Source organism: Acinonyx jubatus, chromosome B4, assembly GCF_027475565.1.
Source record: "Acinonyx jubatus isolate Ajub_Pintada_27869175 chromosome B4, VMU_Ajub_asm_v1.0, whole genome shotgun sequence".
Classification (NCBI taxonomy): domain Eukaryota; kingdom Metazoa; phylum Chordata; class Mammalia; order Carnivora; family Felidae; genus Acinonyx; species Acinonyx jubatus.
Genome location: NC_069387.1, coordinates 73668197 through 73692229, shown reverse-complemented (window position 1 = coordinate 73692229; position 24033 = coordinate 73668197). Strand labels below are relative to the sequence as shown.

The 24033-nt window shown below is 38.9% G+C and overlaps 2 protein-coding genes across 2 annotated transcripts in view; both read left to right on the top strand.

The window, feature by feature from the left end:
* Positions 1–24033, top strand: part of ZNF641 (zinc finger protein 641) — a 65642-nt gene that overhangs the window by 2052 nt on the left and 39557 nt on the right. The window lies entirely within an intron of this gene.
* Positions 748–3664, top strand: LOC106969347 (olfactory receptor 8S1-like). Its single transcript, XM_053226166.1, has one exon. It carries the CDS (start codon positions 1556–1558, stop codon positions 2465–2467), a length of 912 nt encoding a protein of 303 aa, XP_053082141.1. The 5' UTR covers positions 748–1555; the 3' UTR covers positions 2468–3664.

The window sequence follows — 24033 nt, the reverse complement described above, 5'->3', positions numbered from 1 at the left end:
CTGACTGAGCCTCCCAGGCACCCCCAACAGCTCACCCTTCTTACTTTCTTCCTATTCCCTCTTTTAGTGGTCAGTTCCTTTCCATGAAAGCTCCCAGAACAGTTTCTCCAGAAATTTGTCTTCAACCACTTAAAAGTCTTCTTAAATAAATTCATGTCAAACACATGAAACAGATATAATTGTTCCATTTTAAAGATGTGAAAAATTGTCCTTCAGAAGGTTTAAGTTCATACAGCTTTCAGTTCTCAGGTCCAGCTTTTTAATTCTAAACACAGTGCTATATTTAACACATAGCTATGTAGTCCTCTAAGCATACCTTAAATGGCTCAAAAAATATGTCATCCCTCTGCTGGCTGTGTTGTGGTAGGAGGAGCACTGGACTGAGAGCAGAGTGTTCTGGTTCATTCCTAGCTGTTCTGCTGATCAGCTGTGTGATGCAGAGCAAGTCCCCTCATCTCGGTGGGCCTTCATCTCCCTGCTAGAGATGCTATGAGAACCTGACCTCGTGGGCCTGAAGACAGAGCAAGCTTGTCTGGGGCACATCCACCCTTTCCTACACACATTTCTCCAGTTTTGCAGCATGAACTTAGAGTGACAGGTTACTCTTGAAGGATCTTGAAATGTTTGGGAAGCCCTGTGCAATCTGTAGTAACATTTTCCAAGTCCTTTCTTCACATCTTTACCCAAAATTGAGACAATGAGAGGATGAGTTCTCTACTCCTTGGCTTTAGGACCCAAACCTAAACATAAAAACACTTGCAACTCAATTGTCTGTTTTCTGAAACAGTTTCACTTGATGCCTCACATTTGTTGGTTCTCATAACTATACTCTTAAGGGTCAAAGTGTGTAGTTTGATTTAGGTTCCAAAGATGTTTGCTATATTCACTGACAGAATTAATGAGAGGGCCAAAGGGCAGAAACTCTGAAAGTCACTGTTATTAGTTGCCTAGGGCTGATGTAACAAAGTACCAGCAACTGGCTTAAAACAACAGAAATGTATTGTCTCACAGTTCTAGAGGCTGGTGTAAGTAGGACCACTCCCCTCTGCTAAAACTTGTATGGAAAAATCCTTCCTTGCCTCTTCCTAGCTTCTGGTGGTGGCTGTTAATCACTGGGATCCCTTGGCTTGCAACTGTATCACCCCAATCTCTGCCTGTGTTGTCACATGGCTGCCTTCCCTCTGTGTGTCTGTTTTCACATGGTACTCTCCTCTTCCTTATAAGGACACCAGTCATATTGGATTAAGAGCCCATCCTATTCCAAAATAAGATAATCTTAATTTACCACATCTGCAATTATCCTACTTCCAAGTAAGGTAACATTGTGAGGTGCTGGGGGTTAGGACTTCCAACATATTTGGGGAGTGGGGATATAATTCAACTCATATCTATCACAATTGGAAATACTCAACTTATTTACCTTTTCTGTTGTTAAGCTGAAAGGAGTATTTCCTGAGAAGTTTTAGGGTGTGGGAGTGATAGTCTGATTACTAAAGACTACTCAGATTCTGAAATACAGTTGATATCTTTCTGGGGTTGGAATTTATAAACAGCCATGGATAACTTCACTTTCTTCACTGAGTTCATCCTCCTTGGGCTGTCTGCTGACTGCCGCATCCAGACTCTGCTCTTTGTGGTGTTCCTAGGGATTTACCTCCTGACCCTGGTGGGGAATCTGGTGATGATCCTGGTGATCAGAGGGGATTCTCACCTCCACATCCCCATGTATTTTTTCCTTGGACATCTGTCCTTCCTAGATATCTGCTTCTCTTCAGTTACTATGCCCAAAATGCTACAGAACTTCCTGTCTCAGAAGAAAAGCATCTCTGTGTGGGGCTGTATCACCCAGAGTTTCTTTTGTCTTCTCTGTGGGTGTGCAGAAGCCAGTCTGCTCTCTGCCATGGCCTATGACCGCTATGCTGCCATCTGCCACCCTCTGCTCTCTACCATGGTCATGAACAGGCCTCTCTGCATGGTAATGGTCAGTGCAGCATGGGGAATAGGGGTTCTGAACTCACTGGTAAATAATCTTTTCATCCACAAGTTACATTTCTGTGGGTCCAACATCATCTTCCACTTCTGCTGTGAGCTGCCCTCACTTTTCCCTCTGTCATGTACTGATCCCACTGCCAACAAGTTCCTTCTGTCAGGGTCCAGTGCATTTCTAGGGCTGCTGACACTTCCCCTGATCCTCTTCTCTTACTCCAGAATAATTTCTGCCATTCTGAACATCCGCTCCTCTGAGGGCCAAGCCAAAGCCTTCTCCACCTGCTCCTCCCACCTCACCGTGGTGCTCTTGTTCTATGGGACGGTTCTATTCAGGTACATCAGCCCTGCCTCAGGCTCAGTGTTGGAGCGCGTGGTCTCCATTCAGTACAGTGTGATCACATCCTTGCTGAACCCCCTCATCTACAGCCTCAAGAACCAGGAGGTGAAGACTGCTCTGCAGAGGATGCTGAGGCAGTAAATGCACTCCTCAGATGAAGGATTCTCTGTGTGGGGTTCAGTCAAAGAATGGGGAGGAGAGATCTTCAGAAATACCTGGAGAGGATAAAAGACATTTGAGGTCAGTGGTTCTCTAAGTGTCATCCACAAGTTGGCATCAGCAGCATCTGTGAGCTTGCTAGAAAGGCAGATTCTCAGGCCCAACCACTAATCTATGGAATCAACAGTAGAGCTCAATGATCTATGTTTTAGTCAACTAGGTGAGTGTGAGAAGTATGAGGAAAAAAATGTTCTAGGACAGCTAATGTGTTTGAGAAACTTGTCTTTGGTGAAAGACAAAATATTGACATCTCAAAATGTAGAATCTCTTTTCAATGGGAGAGTTGGTCTGTCAAGTAGTCAAGATGAGAACATTTGATTGTGTGATCTTATGATCACACCTTCTGCAAGACTGGGAAAGAGAAAAATGAAAATCTACATTATTTTAAGACCTTACCACTTGTTGTGATGAGCACTGGGTGTTGTATGGAAACTAATTTGACAATAAATTATATTTAAAAAAAAAGACCTTGGAAAGAGGGGAAGAGCTCCACTGAAGGCAGACCAGCCCATTCCCTCCACCACCATTTGGGAGCGTCATTCTAAAAGGTTCTTCGGAAGCTAGCACAGCATAAAGCCAAGGGACAGATGTCCCAGAACAGTGACTCACAAGCGCTTCCTCCACCTCACCTGAGAGCACCTGAGGTCATCAAATAGCCAGTGTTCCTGGTTAGTGGTCACTAGTTTGTCTTAGAGAGTAAAGACAGCCTGAGGCTATGGTGGAAGCAATAGACCAGATGAACTGGAACTTCCTATGCGAGTACTTTCACTGAGAACTCCTGCTTCCTGACCTGGTTGCCCTGGGCCATGCTGTCAGGAGCTCTGGGGGCTGAGTTCTTGCTTCTTTACGTTTTGTCACAAGACTACATTTTCCATATTCTTCCTAAGGGTCTGCATGCCCTCTCAATCTTTATTTTTATCTTTTTATCTTTCACTTAAGAAATAGAGCATTCCCAGAGCCTTAGGAGCTCCATGTGTGGCCCCCATCATATCACTCTTTCCTCTCCCCAGAGGTAACTATTGTCCTGAATTGCACAGTACTTGGTACTCATTCCCTTGCTTTTATTAAAAGTTTGCCACTTACTTGTGATCCCTAAATAAGACTGGTGAGTTTTGCCTGTTCTTGAAATTCATATGAGTAGAATCATGCTGTAAGTTTTTTTCTATGACTTGCTTCTTTCACTTAACATGATTTATTCTTGTTTTTAGGTATGTCTTCATAAGCAGCATAGAGCTGCATTTTTATTATTTTATCCAGTCTGAAAATTATTTAAAGAGAAGAGTTTAACCAACAATTGTTACAATAGTTACTTGTGTGTTCAGATACATTTCTGTGTTTCCCACTTCTTCTGTAACTTCCTTTTATTTCTTTCCATTTTTCCCTCTCCTTGTCTATTTTTTGAGAGCTATCCTAGTTTTCTTTTTTTTTAAATATACTAATTTTACTAAACAAAATCTAAAGTTAGTATCTTTATCCTCTTCTAAAACAATATAAAGATAATAAAACACTTTAACTCCAAGCAACACCATCCCAAATTTATATGCCACTAAAATCCAGTATTTTAGTTCTAAAATTTCCCCCACAAATTAGACATTATCATTACTATTTTAATCAGTCAGCTTTTATTTAAATTTACCCATATATTTATTATATCTTGGCTCACTATGTCTTTTTAAAAAATGATATGGTTGTTATATATATAGTATTTACAGTTGCTGAAGAAACTTAATTTATGGAAAATATATTTGTAAAGGTACAATTATAGACAAAATACAAAATTATATATAGCACCATAGTGATATTTTATAACCTAAAGGAAAAATAAAGGAGATTTTAAATGATTTGTATTTTTACTATACATTCTATAGATCTCTATACCTTACTAAATTGAAAAAAACCTTTGTTTTATAGTATAAGATTAGAGGTTATTGTATCAATATTGCCTGTGCCTGCCAGTAAAACATACTAGAATTACCAGCTACAAATATTGACTTTTCTGATAAAACTTATCATTACTTTCGGTATTGTTTTATTAAACCGTAATGCTTGGTATCTGTTATTAAACCATAATACTTGGGGAGAACCTGGGTGGCTCAGTTGGTTAAGCGTCCGACTTTGGCTCGGGTCATGATCTCCCATTTCGTGAGTTCAAGTCCTGCATTAGGCTCTGTGCTGAGAAGCTCAGAGCCTGCTTCGGATTCTGTGTCTCCCTCTCTCTACCCCTCCCGTACTCATTCTCTGTCTCTCTCTCTCAAAAAAATGAATAAACATTAAAAAAAATTTTTTTAAACCATAATACTTGGGATCTGTGTGTATTTTTTGTAGAAGGGACTGAAAATACTTTGCAAATATTGAATAACGTTTTGGGTACCAGTGACAAATGACACGTTAATAATTTATTCCTATGACAGTACCCACCAGCACACTTGCACTTGAGACCCTAATGAAATGCAGGCAAACTCACCATGCCTTTCTGCGTCTCGGATCTTCCATTAGTGGTCATTTTCTCATGTCCAAATTTGATCCTTTAGAATTCTCTGTGTCAGTCTGTTAGTGATGAACTGTTTTTGTTTGCCTGAAAATTACTTTATTTCTTGAAAGGTAATTTTTCTGGCCATAAATTTCTAGGCTGTAGCTCGAGTTAAGTTCTGTTCTCTAGAAAGTATATATATTTCTTTCTACCTGTTACCTTTGAGTCAGCCCCACTTCAAATTAAATTCTCTGCTTGACGTGTTTCTGAGCACACACACAGACAGCATGAATTCAGACTTCACACTTGCCTGAGCACCAGGCATGAATAAGCACCAGGTTATGAATTTTCAGGAAATATCCTCTTCTTCCTTTACCCAACTTTAATTTTAAAAGGGGTAATTTTCTCATGGCCCACATCCCCATGGTAGATTATTTCTTATTTATACTTCCACTGAGATTGTAGCACCTTATTTCTTTTTATTTGTTATTTATTTCTTAATATAATTTATTGTCAAGTTAGCAAACATACATTGTATACAGTGTGCTCTTGGTTTCAGGGGTAGATTCCCATGATTCATCGTTTACATACAACACCCAGTGCTCCTCCCAACAATTGCCCTCCTCAATGCCTGTCACCCATTTTCCCCTCTCTCCTGCCCTCCCCCCACCCGCTATCTGCCTTCAGTTTGTTCTCTGTATTTATGAGTCTCTTACAGGCTTGCCTTACTCTCTGTTTGAAACTATTTTTCCCCTTTCCTTCCCGCTTCTGTTAAGTTTCTCAAGTTCCACATATGAATGGAAACATTTGATATCTGTCTTTCTCTGACTGACTTATTTCTCTTAGCATAATACCCTCCAGTTCCATCCACGTTGTTGCAAATGGCAGGATTTCATTCTTTTTCATTGCCAAGTAGTATTCCATTGTATATATAAACCACATCTTCTTTATCTATTCATCAGTTGATGGACATTTGGGCTCTTTCCATGATTTGGGTATTGTTGAAAGCACTGCTATAAACATTGGGGTAAATATGCCCCTGTGGATCAGCACTCCTGTATCCTTTAGATAAATTCCTAGTAGTGCTATTACTGGGTTAAAGGGTAGCTCTAGTTTTAATTTTTTGAGGAACCTCCACACTGTTTTCCAGAGTGGCTGTACCAGTTTGCATTCCCACCAGCAGTGCAAGAGGGTTCCCATTTCTCCACATCCTTGCCAACATCTATTGTTTCCTGAGTTATTAATTTTAGCCACTCTGACAGGTGTGAGGTGGTATCTCAGTGTGATTTTGATCTGTATATCCCTGATGATGAGTGATTTTGAGCATCTTTTCATGTGTCTATAGGCCATCTGGATGTCTTCTTTAGAAAACTGTTTATTCGGGGTGCTTGGGTGGCTCAGTCAGTTACGGGTCTGACTCTTGATTTCAGCTCAGGTCGTAATGTCACTGTTTGTGAGTTCAAGCCCTGTGTCGGGCTCTGTGGTGACAGCATTGAGCCTGCTTGGGATTCTCTCTCTCTCTCTCTCTCTCTCTCTCTCTCTCTCTGTCTCTGCCCCTCCCTGTTCTCTCTCTCTCTCAAATAAATAAACTTAAAAAAAATTTTTTTAAAGTGTCTGTTCATGTCTTCTGCCCATTTCTTCACTGGATTATTTGTTTTTTGTGTGTTGAGTTTGGTAAGTTCTTTATAGATTTTGGATACTAACCCTTTATCCAATATGTCATTTGCAAATACCTTCTCCCATTCTGTCAGTTGCCTTTTAGTTTTGTTATTTCCTTCACTGTGCAGAAGCTTTTTATCTTTATGAAGTTCCAATAGTTCATTTTTGCTCTTATTTCCCTTGCCTTCAGAGAGAAGTTGCTGCGGCTGAGGTCAAAGGTTGTTGCCTGTTTTCTCCTCTATGGTTTTGGTGGTTTCCTGTCTCATGTTTAGGTCTTTCATCTATTTTGAGTTTATTTTTGTGTATGGTGTAAGGAAGTGGTTCAGTTTCATTCTTCTGCATGTTGTGTAGCACCTTATTTCTAACAATTACATAATTCTTGCTATGTACGAGGCATTCTAAGAACTTTATGTATATTAACTAATTTATGCTCTGAACAACACTATGAGATAGGTACTATTATTTTCCTCATTTTACAGACTTAGAAACTGATGCAAAGAGTGGAAAAGTGACTTTCCCAAAGTCAGTGGGAGAGCTGGGATTTAAACCCAGGCAGTTAGGGTACAGAGTCTATGCTCACAACTGCAAGGCTATACTGCTTCTGGGATTTATTCCAAAGAACGTTTGTCAAATTCACTGTTTAGAGTTTTCTTATTGAAATGATTTCTATTAAGAGTCTCCTATTAGACTCCCTAGCCTAGCTGGTCTCTAGGTTTTATCTCTTGCCCCCTGCATCAAGCTGGTTAGGGTACTTGCTTAGCTTCTAGGAATTCTGCTTTCATTTCATTTGTGAGTTCTGAAGAACCAAAAATATCATCTCAGCAACCTATTAATTTTTTGTAATTTAGCATATTAATTATTTAAGACTATGAGACAATTAATCAGCTATACTGTCAGAAATAGAAGTTACCTCCTCAGTCAACAGATCTTGATACTTTCCATGCCCACCAGGCTAACCCAATTTCTGACCCAGTCCTCTCCTGACTTCCAGACTTGTCATCAACATCTTGAGTATCTTATGTTTTATTAAGATACCTTGTTTTAAATAAAATATTTCAATAAAATATAACTGCATTATATTGAGCTATGATACTCATAGTAATTGTTTCAAAAATATAAATTTATCCTTTGGAGTCAGCTTCTAGTTTATTTTGGAGGTAGCAAACTGTCTGGATTCCTTCAGAGAAAAAGGGCCTTGGTAAAGAACATAACCAGTCATGTGTCTCATCTAGAATATCTGATTTCCCTAGAACTTCATCTTTAAGAAGCTGCCATCTGAGATATATTTAGAAAGTAGCATTAAAAAACTTGGTAACCAATAAATCTATGAATGAGGGAAAAACAAGAATCTTATTTCATTTGATTTGGGTTAATATGAACTATTTCATAATTATGGAATAATTAGAATTTTGTCAGGTTTTCTATTGTAAATGATACTGTAACCAATATCTTTGTACCTAAACACTGGTTTTCATTTTAGGGTGTTTCATTAGGATAGATTTCCAATAGTAGATTTACTAGGTCAAACTGTATTAATGTGCCATCTTTATAGCTTCTGGCCATACCAGGGCTTGAAAGATGGAGTCACATAAACCATAACCAAAAGTATCTGGGGGAAGGAGGTTCACCTACTATTGGCTGTTTGTTCCCTCCCTCATGACCTGCCTTTATGGGAAACCCTAGGGGTATTTCTTGGCTCTCTAAGCAGGTCTTCTCAGTTCCCATAAACTGCCAAAAGCACTTGCATGGAAAGTGTTGAAATGGCCCTACCTGCTAGGGCCAGTACCTGGACAGAATGGATCTTTTTGCAACATTCAGGATTCTGATCTAGGAAAATGAAATCTGTATGCACTGAGATTTTCTACTTAGGAAACAGGTGATTTTTCTTTTCTTTTCAAGTTTATTTTGAGAGAGAAGGAGAGAGAGTGGGGGAGGGGCCGAGAGAGTGAGAGTGAGTGGGGGGTGGAGAGAGAGAGAGAGAGAGAGGGAGAATCCCAAGCAGGCTCTGCACTGTCAGTACAGAGCCTGATGTGGGGCTCAATCTCATGAACTGAGATTGTGACCTGAGCCGAAATCAAGAGTCAGATGCTCAACTGACTGAACTACCCAGGCACCCCAGTGATTTATCTTCATACTGATTCTATGTATTTCTTATCCAGGATTAGTCTCAGTTATTTTGTTTTTATAGATAATGTAAACAAAATCTTTTTTTATTATGTCTTCTAAGTGATTATGACCAGCAAAGAGAATGTATAATAATGAAACTTATGACACATACCACATACATGATATTTGTTATATATTGACAAGTAAACTTATGCTAATAGTCTTGAAAAAGCACACTGTGTTTTCTTTTACTCTCATACTCACAACACTTCCATGGCCAGATGTGTGGGTTTTTTCCCACACTGACCAATTTTCTGCCACCAGCTGGGTGTTCAACTCAATTCAATTCTGATACTGGGGTTAGCACAAACCTGGTTGGTTAAAGGCTTAGTCCCACAGGACTATCCATGCCCTACAACTTCAGACACCAATCACAAGTCCAATTGTCACTTGTGCTTCTGACCAACCTTCTATAGATTAGATGTTCCCACAATCCCCTCCTGGGGTTTGATAATTTTCAAGGGCAGCCCACAAAATTCAGGAAAACAATTTACTGACTAGATTACCTGTTTATTATAAAGGGACACAACTCAGGAACAGATAGATAGAAGAGATGTATAGGGCAAAGTATGTGAGAAGAGCTACTGAGCTTCAATGCCCATTTGGGGCCCACACTCCTGGCATCTCCACAAGTCTGCTAACCTGGAGGCTCTCCAAAGCCCATACTTTAGGCATTTTTATGGAAGCTTCATCACATAGACATAGTTGATTCACATACTTTCTAGCTCCTCTCCCCTCTCCAGAGGATGGGAGGTAGGACTCAAAGTTCCAAGTGTCTAATCACAGCTTCGTTTTTCTAGTAACCAGTCCCCATCTGGGAGCCCACCCAGAGTTGATGTGCCTGTCATTCCAGAAATTGTGAGGGACTTAGGGTTCTGTGTTGGATGCTCTTATCACTCAAGAAATTACAAGGATTTAGGAGCTCTGTATCAGTAACTGGAGTCAAAGACCAAATACTAGCAAGAACAAGGGGCAGAGACCAATATATATATTTATTATTTCACAAGTAGGTAACCACACACACACACACACACACACACACACAGCATTGCTTCCCTAACTCAAAAAGTGTATATACTCTTTTAAATTAAAAAAAAACTTCCAATATTATCAATATTCTCTTATATTGTTTTATTATAACATTAAAAAATGTTCACACAAGATGTAACTTCCTTACCTTTATGGCATATAATACACTGTGAAACCAAACCAGTCTTATGAATTAAACTTGCACAATATCACAAAACTTATAAAACTCAAATTAACTACAGTAATGGGATAGATACTATCATTTCATACAACAACATTATCTTTGTTTGGTTTAGTAATACAAAGCTGTATTTGTTTGCTTTATGTTTGGCCAATTTTATCCGTTTGATTCTGAGCATAATGAATTATCATTTGAGTCACTGTAATTATCACTGTTGTTTATTTTTCTTTTTAACAACTGACTCTCTTTATCTACTATATGCTATTTTAATGAAATGGTCAATTTAATGCTTTTCAGTAAAATAATGAAAAAAACATTGTTTAATGAAAAGTCTTTCATTGATATTTAATAATGCAGATACTGGTGATTATCTTTCTTTCACTGCACTTTGATGTCTTTCAGCCTCCACTTGGCCCAAGAAATGATTAGTCTTCAGTATTTTCTGTCATTTGCCTGTAACAATTAAAATGACCCATCACTGTGGAAAGATCTTTTAACTGGAAATTATCACTGCAAAAGAGAAATACATTCTAATTAGTAACTATTAAAATACTAAACATGAATAAAACAATAGAAGATAATTGTGGAATTTCTACATTAGAACTGCCAACCTAATAGCAGCCAGACAGCTTAACACATCAAATTTAACTTCCATTGTTATTTCTTCTCTAATCTACGGGTTATATGAAGGTACTGCTTATTTTCCAAACATTTAGGGATTCTCTAGCTATTTTGCATTGAAATACTGAAATAACGTTAAATCGACTGTTTCTACTTAACTTAGATAACATCATGTTCTATCTGATTTTGGTTCTTTAAAATGTAGTGAGATTTTTTAATGCCCTGGTATATGACAAACTTTAGAAAATGTTTCAGGTACGTATGAAAACAGTGAGCATTCTGCAGTTATTGGATACAGTGATTCATGTATGTCAGTGAAGTCAAAATACTACTTATGTTTTTCCAACCTTTCACATATTTGCTGATTTTTGGTCTGCTTTTTCTATCAGATTGTTATCAAGGGTGCGATTTGTCTATTTCTTCTTTTAGTTTAATTTTTTGCTTTATATATATATTGAAGCTTTGTTAGGTGCTCTATCAGTCAGCTATTGCTTCACAATAAACAACCACAAAAGCATTTAGTGGCAGCAGTAACTGTTTAAGTTTATCATTTATAGGTGAGGTAGCTAAGTGTTAGGCTGAGATCTGCAGATTGGCTGGACTTGCTTCCTGGCTGTAGTCTGTTCCACATGTCTCATTCTAGGTAGGCAATGCCTACCTGGGGCTATTGTTCTCATCATAGAGGTTAGAAACTCTCTGAAAGACAAATGGAAACATGCAATGCCTTTTAAAGCCTAGGCTTGCAGCTGGCAGTCTGCCACTTGTGCTTACATTCCATTGGCCAAAGCAATTTATTCACATAGCCATAGGGTTCGCAACTTCAATGGAATAGAGAAGTGTATTTCTCCATGAAAATGGTGGAGGAGGTTAGTGGATATTTGTTGAACAATGATCTAGTCTATATGTGCTTACCAATTTAGAATTGTTATGTTCTTGGGACACCTGGCTGGCTCAGTCGGTTAAACATCAGACTCTTGATTTCGGCCCAGGTCATGATCTTGTGGTTCGTGGGTTCAGGCCCTGCGTCAGACTCTGTGCTAACAGTGTGGAGCCTGCTTGGGATTCGCTCACTCTCCTTCTCTCTCTGCCCCTCCCCTGTGCTCACTCTCTCTCTCTCTCTCTTTTTCTGTCTCAAAGTAAATAAATAAACTGAAAAAAAATTTAAAAATTGCTATGTTCTTGTTGGGTTGATTTTTCTATCATTATTAAATGTGTCTTATCTACAGTAATTTTTTTCCCTTAAAATTACTTTGATATTAGTATAGTTTCACAAACTTCTTTTGGTTAATGTTGCTTATATATCATTTTCCATCTTCTGTCATTCTGCAGTCTTTATATTTCAGATATGTCTCTTGTAAGTACCATACAGTTGGATTTTGTTTTTTCATCCAATACGATTATCTTTACCTTTTCACTGGGGTGTTGGGTCAATTTACACTTACTACAATTACTCATATAATGTGGCTTAAATTTACCATCTGACTGTTTTCTAACTCCCAACTGTTCTGTTCCTTTTTCCTCTCCTCTCCTGCCGTCTTTTGAATTTACTAAGAATTATTCTATTTTTCCCTCCACTAACTTGTTTTACTTTTTTTTTTCACTATTTTTTTAATTTAAATTTTTGTTAGTTAACATACAGTACAGTATTGATTTCAGAAGTAGAATTCAGTGATTCACACTTACATACAACACCCAGTGCTCATTACAACAAGTGCCCTTTAAAAAAAATTTTTTTAATGTGTATTTATTTTTGAGAGAGACAGAGTGTGAGCAGGGGAGGGGCAACAGAGACGGGGACACAGGATCTGAAGCAGAGTCCAGGCTCTAGGCTGGCAGCACAGAACCCAGTGCAGGGCTCGAACCCATGGACTGTGAGATCATAACCCAAGCCAAAGTCAGACGCTCAACCTGCTGAATCACCCAGGTGCCCACAAGTGCCCTTTTTAATACCCATCACCCATCTAGCCCATCTCCCACCCACTGCTCTCCATCAACCCTTAGTTTGTTCTCTATAGTTCAAAGTCTTTGTGGTTTGTTTCCTTCTATTCTCTTTATTTCCCCCCTTCTCATATGTTCATCTGTTTTGTTTCTTAAATTCCACATGAGTGAAATCATATGGTATTAGTCTTCCTCTGATTGACTTATTTCAGTTAGCATAATACATTCTAGCTCTATCCACGCCGTTGTAATGGCAAGATTTCATTCTTTTTTGATGGCTTAGTACTATCCCATTGTGTGTGTGTGTGTGTGTGTGTGTGTGTGTACACCATATCTTCTTTATCCAGTCATCAGATGATGGACATTTGGGCTCTCTCAGTAGTTTGGCTATTGTTAATAATGCTGCTATAAACATTTGGGTGCATATAACCCTTCAAATCTGTGTTTTTGTAACTTTTGGGTAAATACCGACTAGTGCAATTCCTGGATCATCAGGTACTTCTATTTCTAGTTTTTTTGTTTTTTTTTTAATGTTTTTATTTTATTTTTGAGAGAGACAGAATGCAAATGGGAGAGGGGCAAGGAGACAGGCAGGCACAGAATCTAAAGCAGGCTCCAGGCTCTGAGTTGTCGGCGTAGAGCCTGACGTGGGGCTTGAACTCATGGACTGTGAGATCATGACCTGAGTTGAAGTCAGACATTTAACCAACTGAGCCACCCAGGCGCCCTGTATTTCTAGTTTTTTGAAGAACCTCCGTACTCTTCTCCAGAGTGGCTGCTCCAGTTTGCATTCCCACCAACAGTGCAAGAGGGTTCCCCTTTCTTCACCTCCTCCCGACACTGTTGTTTCTTGTGTTGTTAATCTTAGCCATTCTGACAGGTGTGAGGTGGTATCTCATCATGGTTTTGATTTGTATTTCTCTGATGTTGCGTGATACTGAGCATCTTTTCATGTGTCTGTTAGCTATCTGGATGTCTTGTTTGGAAAAGTGTCTATTCATGTCTTCTGCCCATTTCTTCATTGGATTATTTGTTTTATGGGTGTTGAGTTTGATAAGTTCTTTATAGATTTTGGATACTAATCCTTTATCAGATATGTCATTTGCAAATATCTTCTATTCCATAGGCTGCATTTTAGTTTTGTTGATTGTTTCTTTCACTGTGCAGAACCTTTTTATCTTCATGAAGTTCCAACAGTTCCTGTTTGCTTTTGTTTGCCTTGTGTTTGGCGACATGCCTAGTAAGAAGTTGCTCCAGCCGAGGTCAAAGAGGTTGCTGCCTATGTCCTCCTCTAGGATTTTGATGGTTTCATGTCTTACATTTAGGTCTTTCATCCATTTTGAATTTATTTTTGTGTATGGTGTAAGAAAGTGGTTCAGTTTCATGCTTCTGTATGTCACTGTCCAGTTTTCCCAGCACCATTTATTGAAGAGACTGTCTTTTTTCCATTGGATAGTCTTTCCTGCTTGATCAAAGATTATTTGACCATACAGTTGTGGGCCCATTTCTGGGTTTTCTATTCTGTTCCATCGATCTATGTGTCTGTTTTTGTGCCAGTACCATATTGTCTTGATGACTACAACTTTGTAATATAGCTCTTTGGGTGAAAATATACAACTAAAAATTGTCATAAAGAAATACAGACATGTCCACTACACCAGAGAAGAATGCCAGATCTAGGAACTACTGAGGAATACTCCATTTGAAATGGTGATTAAACAAGGTAATCAAACTCTCTTAGCTTGAGAAGACTAAAGATAAGAGAACAGTCAGAGGCTCAAAATTAGAGGGATAATGTCCATGTGAAAAGTGGATGAAGATTGCCTCCAATCTGGAAGTACTCCAATTCCAATCCAACAAGCCCTTTTTTTCTTTCTTAAGCTGATCTGAGCTTCTCCTTGCTCCTAAATAATCCTAATATGATATAAATCATATTTTTATCAAAATGGAAGCTGAGTATCCTTCTTTCTCATTCTTGAAACTTTCATTTATTACTCCTATCTTTTAACATAAACCAATAATTTCATCATACAAAAGAGTATAGTTTGAGGGGCGCCTGGGTGGCTCAGTTGGTTAAGCATCTGACTTTGGCTCAGGTCATAATCTCATGGTTTGTGAGTTCCAGCCACACATCAGCCTTGCTGCGGTCAGTGTGGAGCCTACTTCGGATCTTCTGTCCCCACTCGCTCTCTGCCCCTCCCCCACCCATGCTCACTCTCTCTCTGTCTCAAAAAATAAATATTTTTTAAAAAGTAATAGTTTTAGCAATCATTCTTGTTTTGTTCCTAATTTTAATAAAAATGAATCTGGCAATTCACTGTTATGACATTACATATCAGTTTATATATACTCCATATTTTTTTCACATTATAGCTATCTGTTTTAGTTTTAAAGAGATACTATCAAAATAGGTATCAAATTTTATAAAGTAGATTTTCAGAATTTATGGAGATTATCATATACATCTTCTTATTGGAACAATTATAAATTTTCCTAATATTAAACGATCATTACATTCATGAGAAAACCCACTCAAGGATACATCTTTTCAAATAACATTAAATTAAATTAACTTGTATTTGGGAAGTGTTCATATGTATTTTATAATTAATAGTGATTGATATTTAGCTTTCAGTATTTAGATTGTGTTATCTTATTGATTATATATTCAAATCTTGTACAATATTGTTGATTGATTCCCCCCATTTCATCTGTCAAAGACTAAAAATAGCTAGCTAGATAGCTAGAAAGTTAGATACCAGTTTGCCACCATAATTGTGCTTCTGGCTATATTTCCTTATATTTACATGTTTTTGCTTTTTGAAATTTTTTCAAAATGTTTTCAAAATTCATTGTGAAATTGTACTATGTAGCATAAAAGATCCTGATAGCTTTGTCTTTATTGTGGATTATACATATTATAAAATGGAATTCTTTTTTGGCTTAATGTTTCTATTTGAATTCACTTTCTGTGATGTTAGTATTTCCACTTGTTCTTTCTGTTTAATTTTTTTTTAATTTGGCTATAGTTGACACACAATGTTACATTTGCTTCAGGTGTAGAGCATAATGATTCAACAAGTTTATACATTATGCTATGTTCATTCCAAGTATAGCCATCTGTCCCAATACATAGTTACTGCAATATCATTGACTATATTACTTATGCTGTGCTTTTTATCCCTGTGACTTATGCATTCCATAACTGGAAGCCTGTATCTCCCACTCCCTTTCACCCATTTTGCCTTTCCCCTCACACCCCTCCCCTCTGGCAACCATCTGTTTGTTCTCTGATTCTGCTTTTTCTTTTATTCATTTGTGTTTTTTTTTTAAGATTCCGCATATGGTATTTATCTTTCTCAGTCTGACTTATTTCACTTAGCAAATAACAGAAAGCTTGCTAGGGCACCCCCCACCCCACCCCATGCAGAGCACTCAGGAACCTCTCCGCTGACTGCTTCAGATCCAGCCAGCCTGCCAGGGTGCCCCCTGCATGGAGCACCCTGGGAACCCCAGGTCCATGCTTGCATCAGTTTCAGCCACCTTGCAAGGGCACCCCCTGTGCAGAGTACCCTGGAACACTCCCGCTTGTACCACCCTCAGCTCCAGTCAACCTAGCCAAGGCATCCCCTGTGCTGAACACCTTGGGGCACCCTGGCTTGCACCCAATTCAGCTTCAGCTGTCCCTCAAGGTCACCCTTAGTGTGGAGAGCTTCAAGACAAGCTGGCTTGCAAACAGTTGTTCTTCCTTTTTATATATTTTCACTAATAGTGTCTTTGTCCATCATTTTAGTTTAAACAGTTCTGTATTATATTGTTATATGTACTTTATCTTTAGGCAGCCAGCATATCATTAGATTTTGTTTCTTAAATCTGTGCCTTTTTATGAGGATACTTAAAACTTTTTATTAAATATTACTGTGGTTTTTACACTAAAGGTCATAAATTATGGCTTACTTTATTTCTAATGTCTTATGAAATAATTTTTGTTGTAAGCTTCCTGTCTCTACTTTAATTTTTGCCATAAAAACAGACATAAGAGCTACCATTTATCAAGCTATTGGCCAGCACTGTTCTTGTATACTTTAAAGCAATCTTATGTATTCATTATAGCAATCTTGTAAGGTAAAAGGTCCCTTTTTATAAATGAAAAAACTGGGGGTTGCCAAGGCCATGGACTTACTTGAGTTTACTTCACCAATGAGTGGTGGAGTCAGGATTGACACCCAGGAATTCTGCACTACAGAGTCCAAATTCATGACCATTCTGTTTCTCTCCTTCCCTCTTCCCCCTCCCTCTCTCCCTCTCTCCCTCTCTCCCCCTCTCCTTCCCTCCCTCCCTCCCTCCCACTATTATCTGCACTGAATTAAAAAATAAAAACTTTGAATTTCTGATGTATGTATGTATCTATGTATGTATGTGTGTTTTAAGTAGGCTGCATGCCCAGTGTGGGGCTTGAACTCATGACACTGGGATCAAAAGTCAGATACTCTACCAACTCAGGCAGCCAGGAACCCCTTGAGGTTTTGATTTTAAAAGGGTATACTGGGCACATGATGCAGCATTTCTTCCAAGAAACAAACTCTGGGAAAAAAAATAAAAGGGATTATTTGTAGTCTCTTTCTACCCCACTTAGAAGGAGTACTCAGAAGTTTCATTATAGAAATAGTAATGTACTTGACTATGGGATACAACAGAGGTGTTATATACTATGGAGTATATTCCATATATATCTTTTCTGAAGGGTTGATGCAATCTTAGAAATGGATTAAAATGTAGATGGGTGAGTAAAATTTTCACTAACTTGTACTTTCCTTGTGTCTCCATTGGAAAGGTATCTAAATCTTAGTGTTTTTACATGTAGAAGCCTTTAAAAGCAATTGACTTGATTACTCATGGAAGGGCTCTAAACTCCATTATATTTTAAGGATATAAAATATATATATATATATATTTTTATATATATATAAGGATATAAAATATATATATATACACACACACACATATATAGTTTATTTATAAATAAACAATATATACTCATATATATACACACATATATATACACACATATATATGTGTGTATATATATGAAATTTATTTATTTATTTGTTTATTTATTTTGAGAGAGAGAGAACACAAGCAGGTAAGGGTCAGAGACAAGGAGAGACAGAATCCCAAGCAGGCTCTGCACCATCCACACAGAGCCCTATGTGGATCTCAAATTCACAAGCTGTGAGATCACAACCTGAGCTGAGATCAAGAGTGAGTTGCTTAACCGACTAAGCCACCCAGGCGCCCCTTTAAGGCTTCTTATAGAAGAGAGGGTTACTAATTGTTCCTGTTCTATTTTAAATAAATAAACCTAAGCAGTTTCTTTGTATATACTGAGTGGAAAGGCTCCATGGAAGGGAGAGACAATACAAGAGAAAGAGCATGGTTGATTCATGGAGATGTTCAAAGAGAAGGGTCAGGCTAGGATCCACGGCAGAGAGAGGCACTGACCATAGATGAAAGAGGGCCTTCCCCTAAGGCTGAAGGGGAGAAAAGAAGAACTCCATGTGTGGAGATTAGGAAGTTAGAGGTCACCTGTAGCAAGAACAGAACATTTCCTCTGGAAATTATCAGCTGAGAGTTAGGAGTATAGGGTTAAAGGCATACATAGTTTCAGGAGAGTAATGAAACTATTGAACTAGTCACACTGGGAAAGGAAAGTATGTGTGCTTGGGTAGAGAGAGAGAGAGAGAGAGAGAGAAAGATGGGGTGTTCTCAGAATCCAGGACGAAACAAGTCCTCAGTAGAGTCTCATACACTAGAGTTCATCAGGTCCCCTGTTCCCCTCTTAGCAAAGCAGTTTGTAACCAGGAGCCTTCTGCACTCCTGTGTCTTCCTGAAGCCACAATAGTGGTAGCTTGTCCATCTCCTGTCTCTCCTATGAGCAGTGAACAATTCCTGGCTCCCAGCAGTGCCTACTCAATATCCCTCTTCAGGGCCCACCTGGGACAAGATTAACAACAAAGTGTTGAAGAGAAACATATATAAGTCACATGAACTGGGCATGAGCTCTCCTCAACACCAAGGGAGACAGAAGAAGAGTAAAATAATAGATGGGTACCAGATTCTCTTAGGTGAGACCAAAAGACTCAAAAAAGCATCAACTGGATGTCTGAACACTTTAGCCTTTCCCTAGAAGTGATCTTGAAGTGAGCTGTTTTGAGTTTGAACTTGACTCCAGACCTAGCATTGATCAGGAACTAAGCCTGCTTTGTGATGAATCCATTTGGAACCCTCTGCAGAAGACCCCTACTGCTAAGGTTTCTTTGACATGTTAGAGCCCTACTTTGGAGGCAGTAGACAGCCTGGCTCAAAGTGCAGGGTACATTTTGGACCCAGGACAGGCCTGCTCAATGGGTAGGTTAGTGAATGAGAAATACATCTAGCTAGAAGGATCTGAATGGACATTCTAAATTTTTATTAGAACTAGAAATTGAACCCAAGACGAGGAAGATTATTCCTCAAGTCACAAAATGAAGTAGTAACTATTCTGCAAGTTTCAGCTCTTTACCTACTTGGCTATTTGGAGTTTTCTGTTCTGTTTCTTCATGTCTGGAAGATAGATAGATAGATAGATAGATAGATAGATAGATAGATAGATAAAAGCATTTTTAAGAAGGAGGATGGCTAGAGTCATGAATATGGAAACCAAAGAGGAAGTCTTTCTCGTACTGCTGTTCAAAGATTCCCTAATATATATCTCAGATAAATGAAGAGCCCTAGTGATTATAGAACATGTAGGATGGGGGATGGGGGAAGGCCCACACTGAGTAGCCTCTCAGTACCTGTAGTGTCTCCTGTGGCCCTGAGGAAGCTCCATGGAGCCCAAAAAAGATTCCAGAAAACTTGCACTATAGTCTAGAATCTTAGGAATTTCTAAGTTTCACTGAGGCCAGTATCTGGCTCCAGATGGGATCAAAATATAGCAAAAGTAACTTTTGCAAGAGTATAATGAAGAGCATGGAAGTTTTTTGTTTTTTGGGTTTTTTTGGGGTTCTTTTGGCTGCTACTTTTAGGAAAGAGGATCAGAGAATTCCTCTTTGCATGAATAAATCCTAATCTTTCATGTGTACTGTCACTTTTTAATTCATCGCCACCAGGACTTCTTCAGATGCTTCAGGTAGGGAAACAGGAGAGGGAAAACTAGAAGGGTCATCTCTCATATGCTAATTCCTCCACCTCTGTAGAGTTCTGCTTTCAGCCATTAATTGCTCATAGTGCTCAATTCAGCTTTTCCTTTAGTTTTCTCTTCTTGGAATTTTCCCTGGCCCAAAAGTCCCCATTTCTGTTCCAAGAAATCATATCCCTGATACCTATATCTCTGTGAGCATTCAGACATCCTGGGTAAGGAGAAGTTCCAGACAGAGCCAGTGGCCCCAAATCCCAGGACCACCTAATTCCTGTCTGGGTTCCCAAGTTCCCCCAGGAGAAAGCATAGTTTCCAAACCAGGAAAGACTTACTCATAAGCAAACTTCTATAGTGCTGCAAAGTAGGGAAAACATGGTAATGGGACTCAGAGAGCCTTGAGAGTGAGTCCCAATTCTACTACTTTGTAAGGTCTATGACTGAGTATGTCACTTAATCTTTCTGACCCACAGAAATGGGGTCAGTAATACCTATGTTACAAGATTTTATAAGGATTAAATGAGATCAAAAGCATATACAGACCTTGTTATGGTGCCTGGTGTAAATTATGCATTAAATAAATAATAGTTATTATCTTATAAGTAAAGTTTAAGTAAGGGAGGTTGGGATGGAGAATGTGTAAAATTAGATTTTGGGTAAGGAGGGAAAAAAGGAAGGCAATTAAGATTTTTCTCCATGGGGTACAATATGAAATACAAGTTGTAAGTTAGTGTATCCCAGCAGGAGAGGGAAAACATCTGGGGAGAACAAAAGATGAAAAAGTCTTAGAAATAGGTTGGGAGGGACTGGGAGCCAGGATGCATGTATCCCTTTGAATTAGTGTTTTATTTTTGGGCAAACAGCTGGTAGTACAATTACTGGATCACCTTGTACTTCTATTTTTAACTTTTTGAGAAACCGCCATACCATTTTCCACAGTGGCTGCACCAGTTTGTATTCCCACCAACAGTGCAAGAGGGTTCCCCTTTCTCCACCTCCTTGCCAACACCTCTTGTTTCCTATGTTGTTAATGTTAGCCATTCTGACAGGTGTGAGGTGGTGTCTCATTGTGGTTTTGATTTGTATTTCCCTGAGGGGGATCTGTGATGTTACACATCTTTTCATGTGTCTGTTGGCCATCTGTATGTCTTCTTTGGAGAAACATCTATTCATGCCTTCTGCCCAATTTTTAATTTGGGTGTTGAGTTGTATAACTTCTTTGTAGATTTATCAGATATGTCATTTGCAATTATCCTCTGCCATTCCATAGATTGCCTTTTTATTTTGTTGTTTCCTTCGCTGTGTAGATGCTTTTTATTTTGAAGAAGTCCCAATAGTTTATTTTTGCTTTTTGTTTCCCTCACCTCAGGAAACATATCTAGAAAGAAGTAGCTACAGTCAGTGTTAAAGAGGTTACTGCCTGTGTTCTCCTCTAGCATGTTGATGGTTTCAGGTCTCACTGTGAGGTATTTCATCCATTTTTAATTTATTTTTGTGTGTGGTGTAACAGAGTGGTCCAGTTTCATTCTTTTGCATGTAGCTGTCCAGTTTTCCCAACACCATTTATTGAAAAGACGGTCTTTTTCCCATTGGATAGTATTTCCTGCTTTGTCAAAGACCAATTGATCAGATAGTTGTGGGTTCATTTCTGGGTTTTTTATTCTGTTCTATTGGTCTATGTGTCTATTTTTGTGTCAGTACCAAACTATTTTGATCACCACAGCTTTGTAATATAACTTGAAGTCTGGAATTGTGATGCCTTCGGCTTTGCTTTTCTTTTTCAAGGTTGCTTTGGCTATTCGGGGTCTTTTGTGGTTGCACACAAATTTTAGGATTGTTTGTTCTAGCTCTGTGAAAAATGCTGGGGGTGTTTTGATAGGGATTACATTAAATGTGTAAATTGCTTTGTGCAGCGTAGTTATAATGAGCACCAGGTGTTGTATGGAAGTGTTGAATCTCTATATTGTACACCTGAAACTATTATTATGTTGACTAACTGGAATTTAAATAAAAACTTTTATAAAAAGAAAGTGTGACTTAGGTAGTTTTATAAAGATACATGAAACATAATTCCTCAAGATTTTATCATCGTTTCTCAGTTGCATAGATTTCATTTACTTCATAAACATTCCATAAATCATATTAAATACAACCACAAAATCCAAAAAATAAAAAATAAAAATAAAGGCTGCTCTATAAGTCTAGGTCTTGAAGTAAAGACTATGTAGTAAAAGAGCCACAGCTATCTTAACAGACATGTAACATGATAAGTGAATTGTTATTGTTGGTAACCACTGAAATTTTGGGTCACTTATTATCACAGCATAATTGACCTAAGCTGACTGATACGTTAAACTTCCCCTTCTGTAGGTCCATTAGCCTCTCTTCATCTCTGAGCTGCCTTCACTCCTCCTTCATCCAGTATAGATCTTACTGTCAACAGTTAATATTTGTGAGATCATTTCCATTTCTGGGCTTATAAACTATCTCTAAGCCTCTTTTCCTAGTCCAGAAACATCCTAGGTATCCAGTCTTCTGGGGGCCAAGGCAAAGCCTTCACCTGAGTCCACAAATGCCTTAACACCTCTCATGCACATCTGAATATAGTAGGTAAATTGTCCCTGGGGGCAATAGAGGAAACAGAAAGAGAGAGATTACAGTGGACCAAGAAGTGAATGAGGAAGAGACTACAGTATAGAGTATACTCCTTCCCCCTCAAAAAAAAAGTGGCTATAAAGAGAAGGAAAGACAAGGAAGTGGTTGGGAAATCCAGCAGCCTGGAGTCTGATATGCTTTCTTATATCCTCCAGTTAGTTAGCTTCTCTCTAGTCCCCTGTTACAGAGGAGTAACTTCTAGTTTGTAGAGGTAGACCAAAGTTTTGGTTTCACCTTTTCTTGTGTCTATACTCACCACATGTTTCCTTTTCAGAATAGGTCCTTTCCTGCCACAGTACTGACCCTAGGAAAACCAGCTCCCTTGGAGGAGGAAGGGCTATTGATTCTGCCCCTACACTTTTAAATGGGAAAAACTTGAGCAACAATCAGTGCTGAGGACCAATAGAGAGCCATACAACAAAATTAGAAAAAGGAACATTTTCTCTGTGAAATAGGAGGCAAGAGCCTGAGCTGAAAGCTAGAGAAGCAAGGGTTGAGAAAGGAGTGTCTTCATAGGAGTAATGACCTTTTAAATTGTGTGGACCTGGCTGTGTGCGTGTGTGTGTGCATGTGCATATTCACATTAAAAATCGAAGCGCTACCAGAGACAAGACAGAAACTTTACAGAACCTCCTGAACCCCTTCTTCCTAATTAGTAAAGCAATTTGTGGCCAGGAGCTTTCTGTACTTGTATGCCCTCAGCCAGACCTCTTTTGGCAATAGCCATGTCAGTAGCCACTTTGTCCTAGGACCAGTGGCCCCTTTGGTTCGGGTTAATGCTGCCTCTCCCATGGGCAGTGAACAATTCTTGACTCTCTGGAGCCTCTCCTCCCCATTCCTCCCCAGGGCCCACCTGGCATAAGATCCGAGCGATTTAATGAAAGAAGAAATACAAGTCATACAAGGATTAGGGAGTAAAAAGGGGAAAAAAAGGAGAGAAAAATCCAAGTCATAAGAGAGCCACCTCCAGAAAGACCTTCACCAGAACACTTTGGCTCTTAACTACTGCCTGTCTGTATCTGTCTCTACTCATATAATTGGCTGGAAAACAAAGTCCGCTTTTCATGGGACCTGGCTCTCATCTCCAGCTGTTGGAGCCGCGTCTCCTTCCTGCAGCAGTGTCCTATGGCAGGCAGCCTGGCTAGAAAACCAGAAGACACATCGGACCAAAAGCAGTCCTGCTCAGTATGGTTGGTGAGAGCCTTAGAGGCACATTGATATATATAACTGGGAAAGATTTGTAGAGACCTCTGACCCAAGCCCCTCTAGTTTACACTGGACCCAGATTAGGGAAGTAACTTTCTCAAAGTCAGACATTGCTACTTCCAGTCAGATAATAGTCGAGCTGGAAGATTAAGTCTTCTGCCGTTTGTCCATGTGGGGTCTTCCTATTGTTTCTTTTCTTTTTTTAAAAAAATATTTTCTTTAATGTTTATTTATTTTTGGAGAGACAGAGAGAGACAGAGCATGAACAAGGGAGGGACAGAGAGAGAGGGCAAGTCACAGAATCTGAAGCAGGCTCCAGGCTCCAAGCTGTCAGCACAGAACCCGATGCAGGGCTTGAACCCATGATCTGTGAGATCAGACCCGAG

What these genes read in the sequence shown, in the direction of transcription:
- LOC106969347 (XM_053226166.1), top strand. Translation starts at nt 1,556, where the DNA reads ATGGATAACTTCACTTTCTTCACTGAGTTCATCCTCCTTGGGCTGTCT.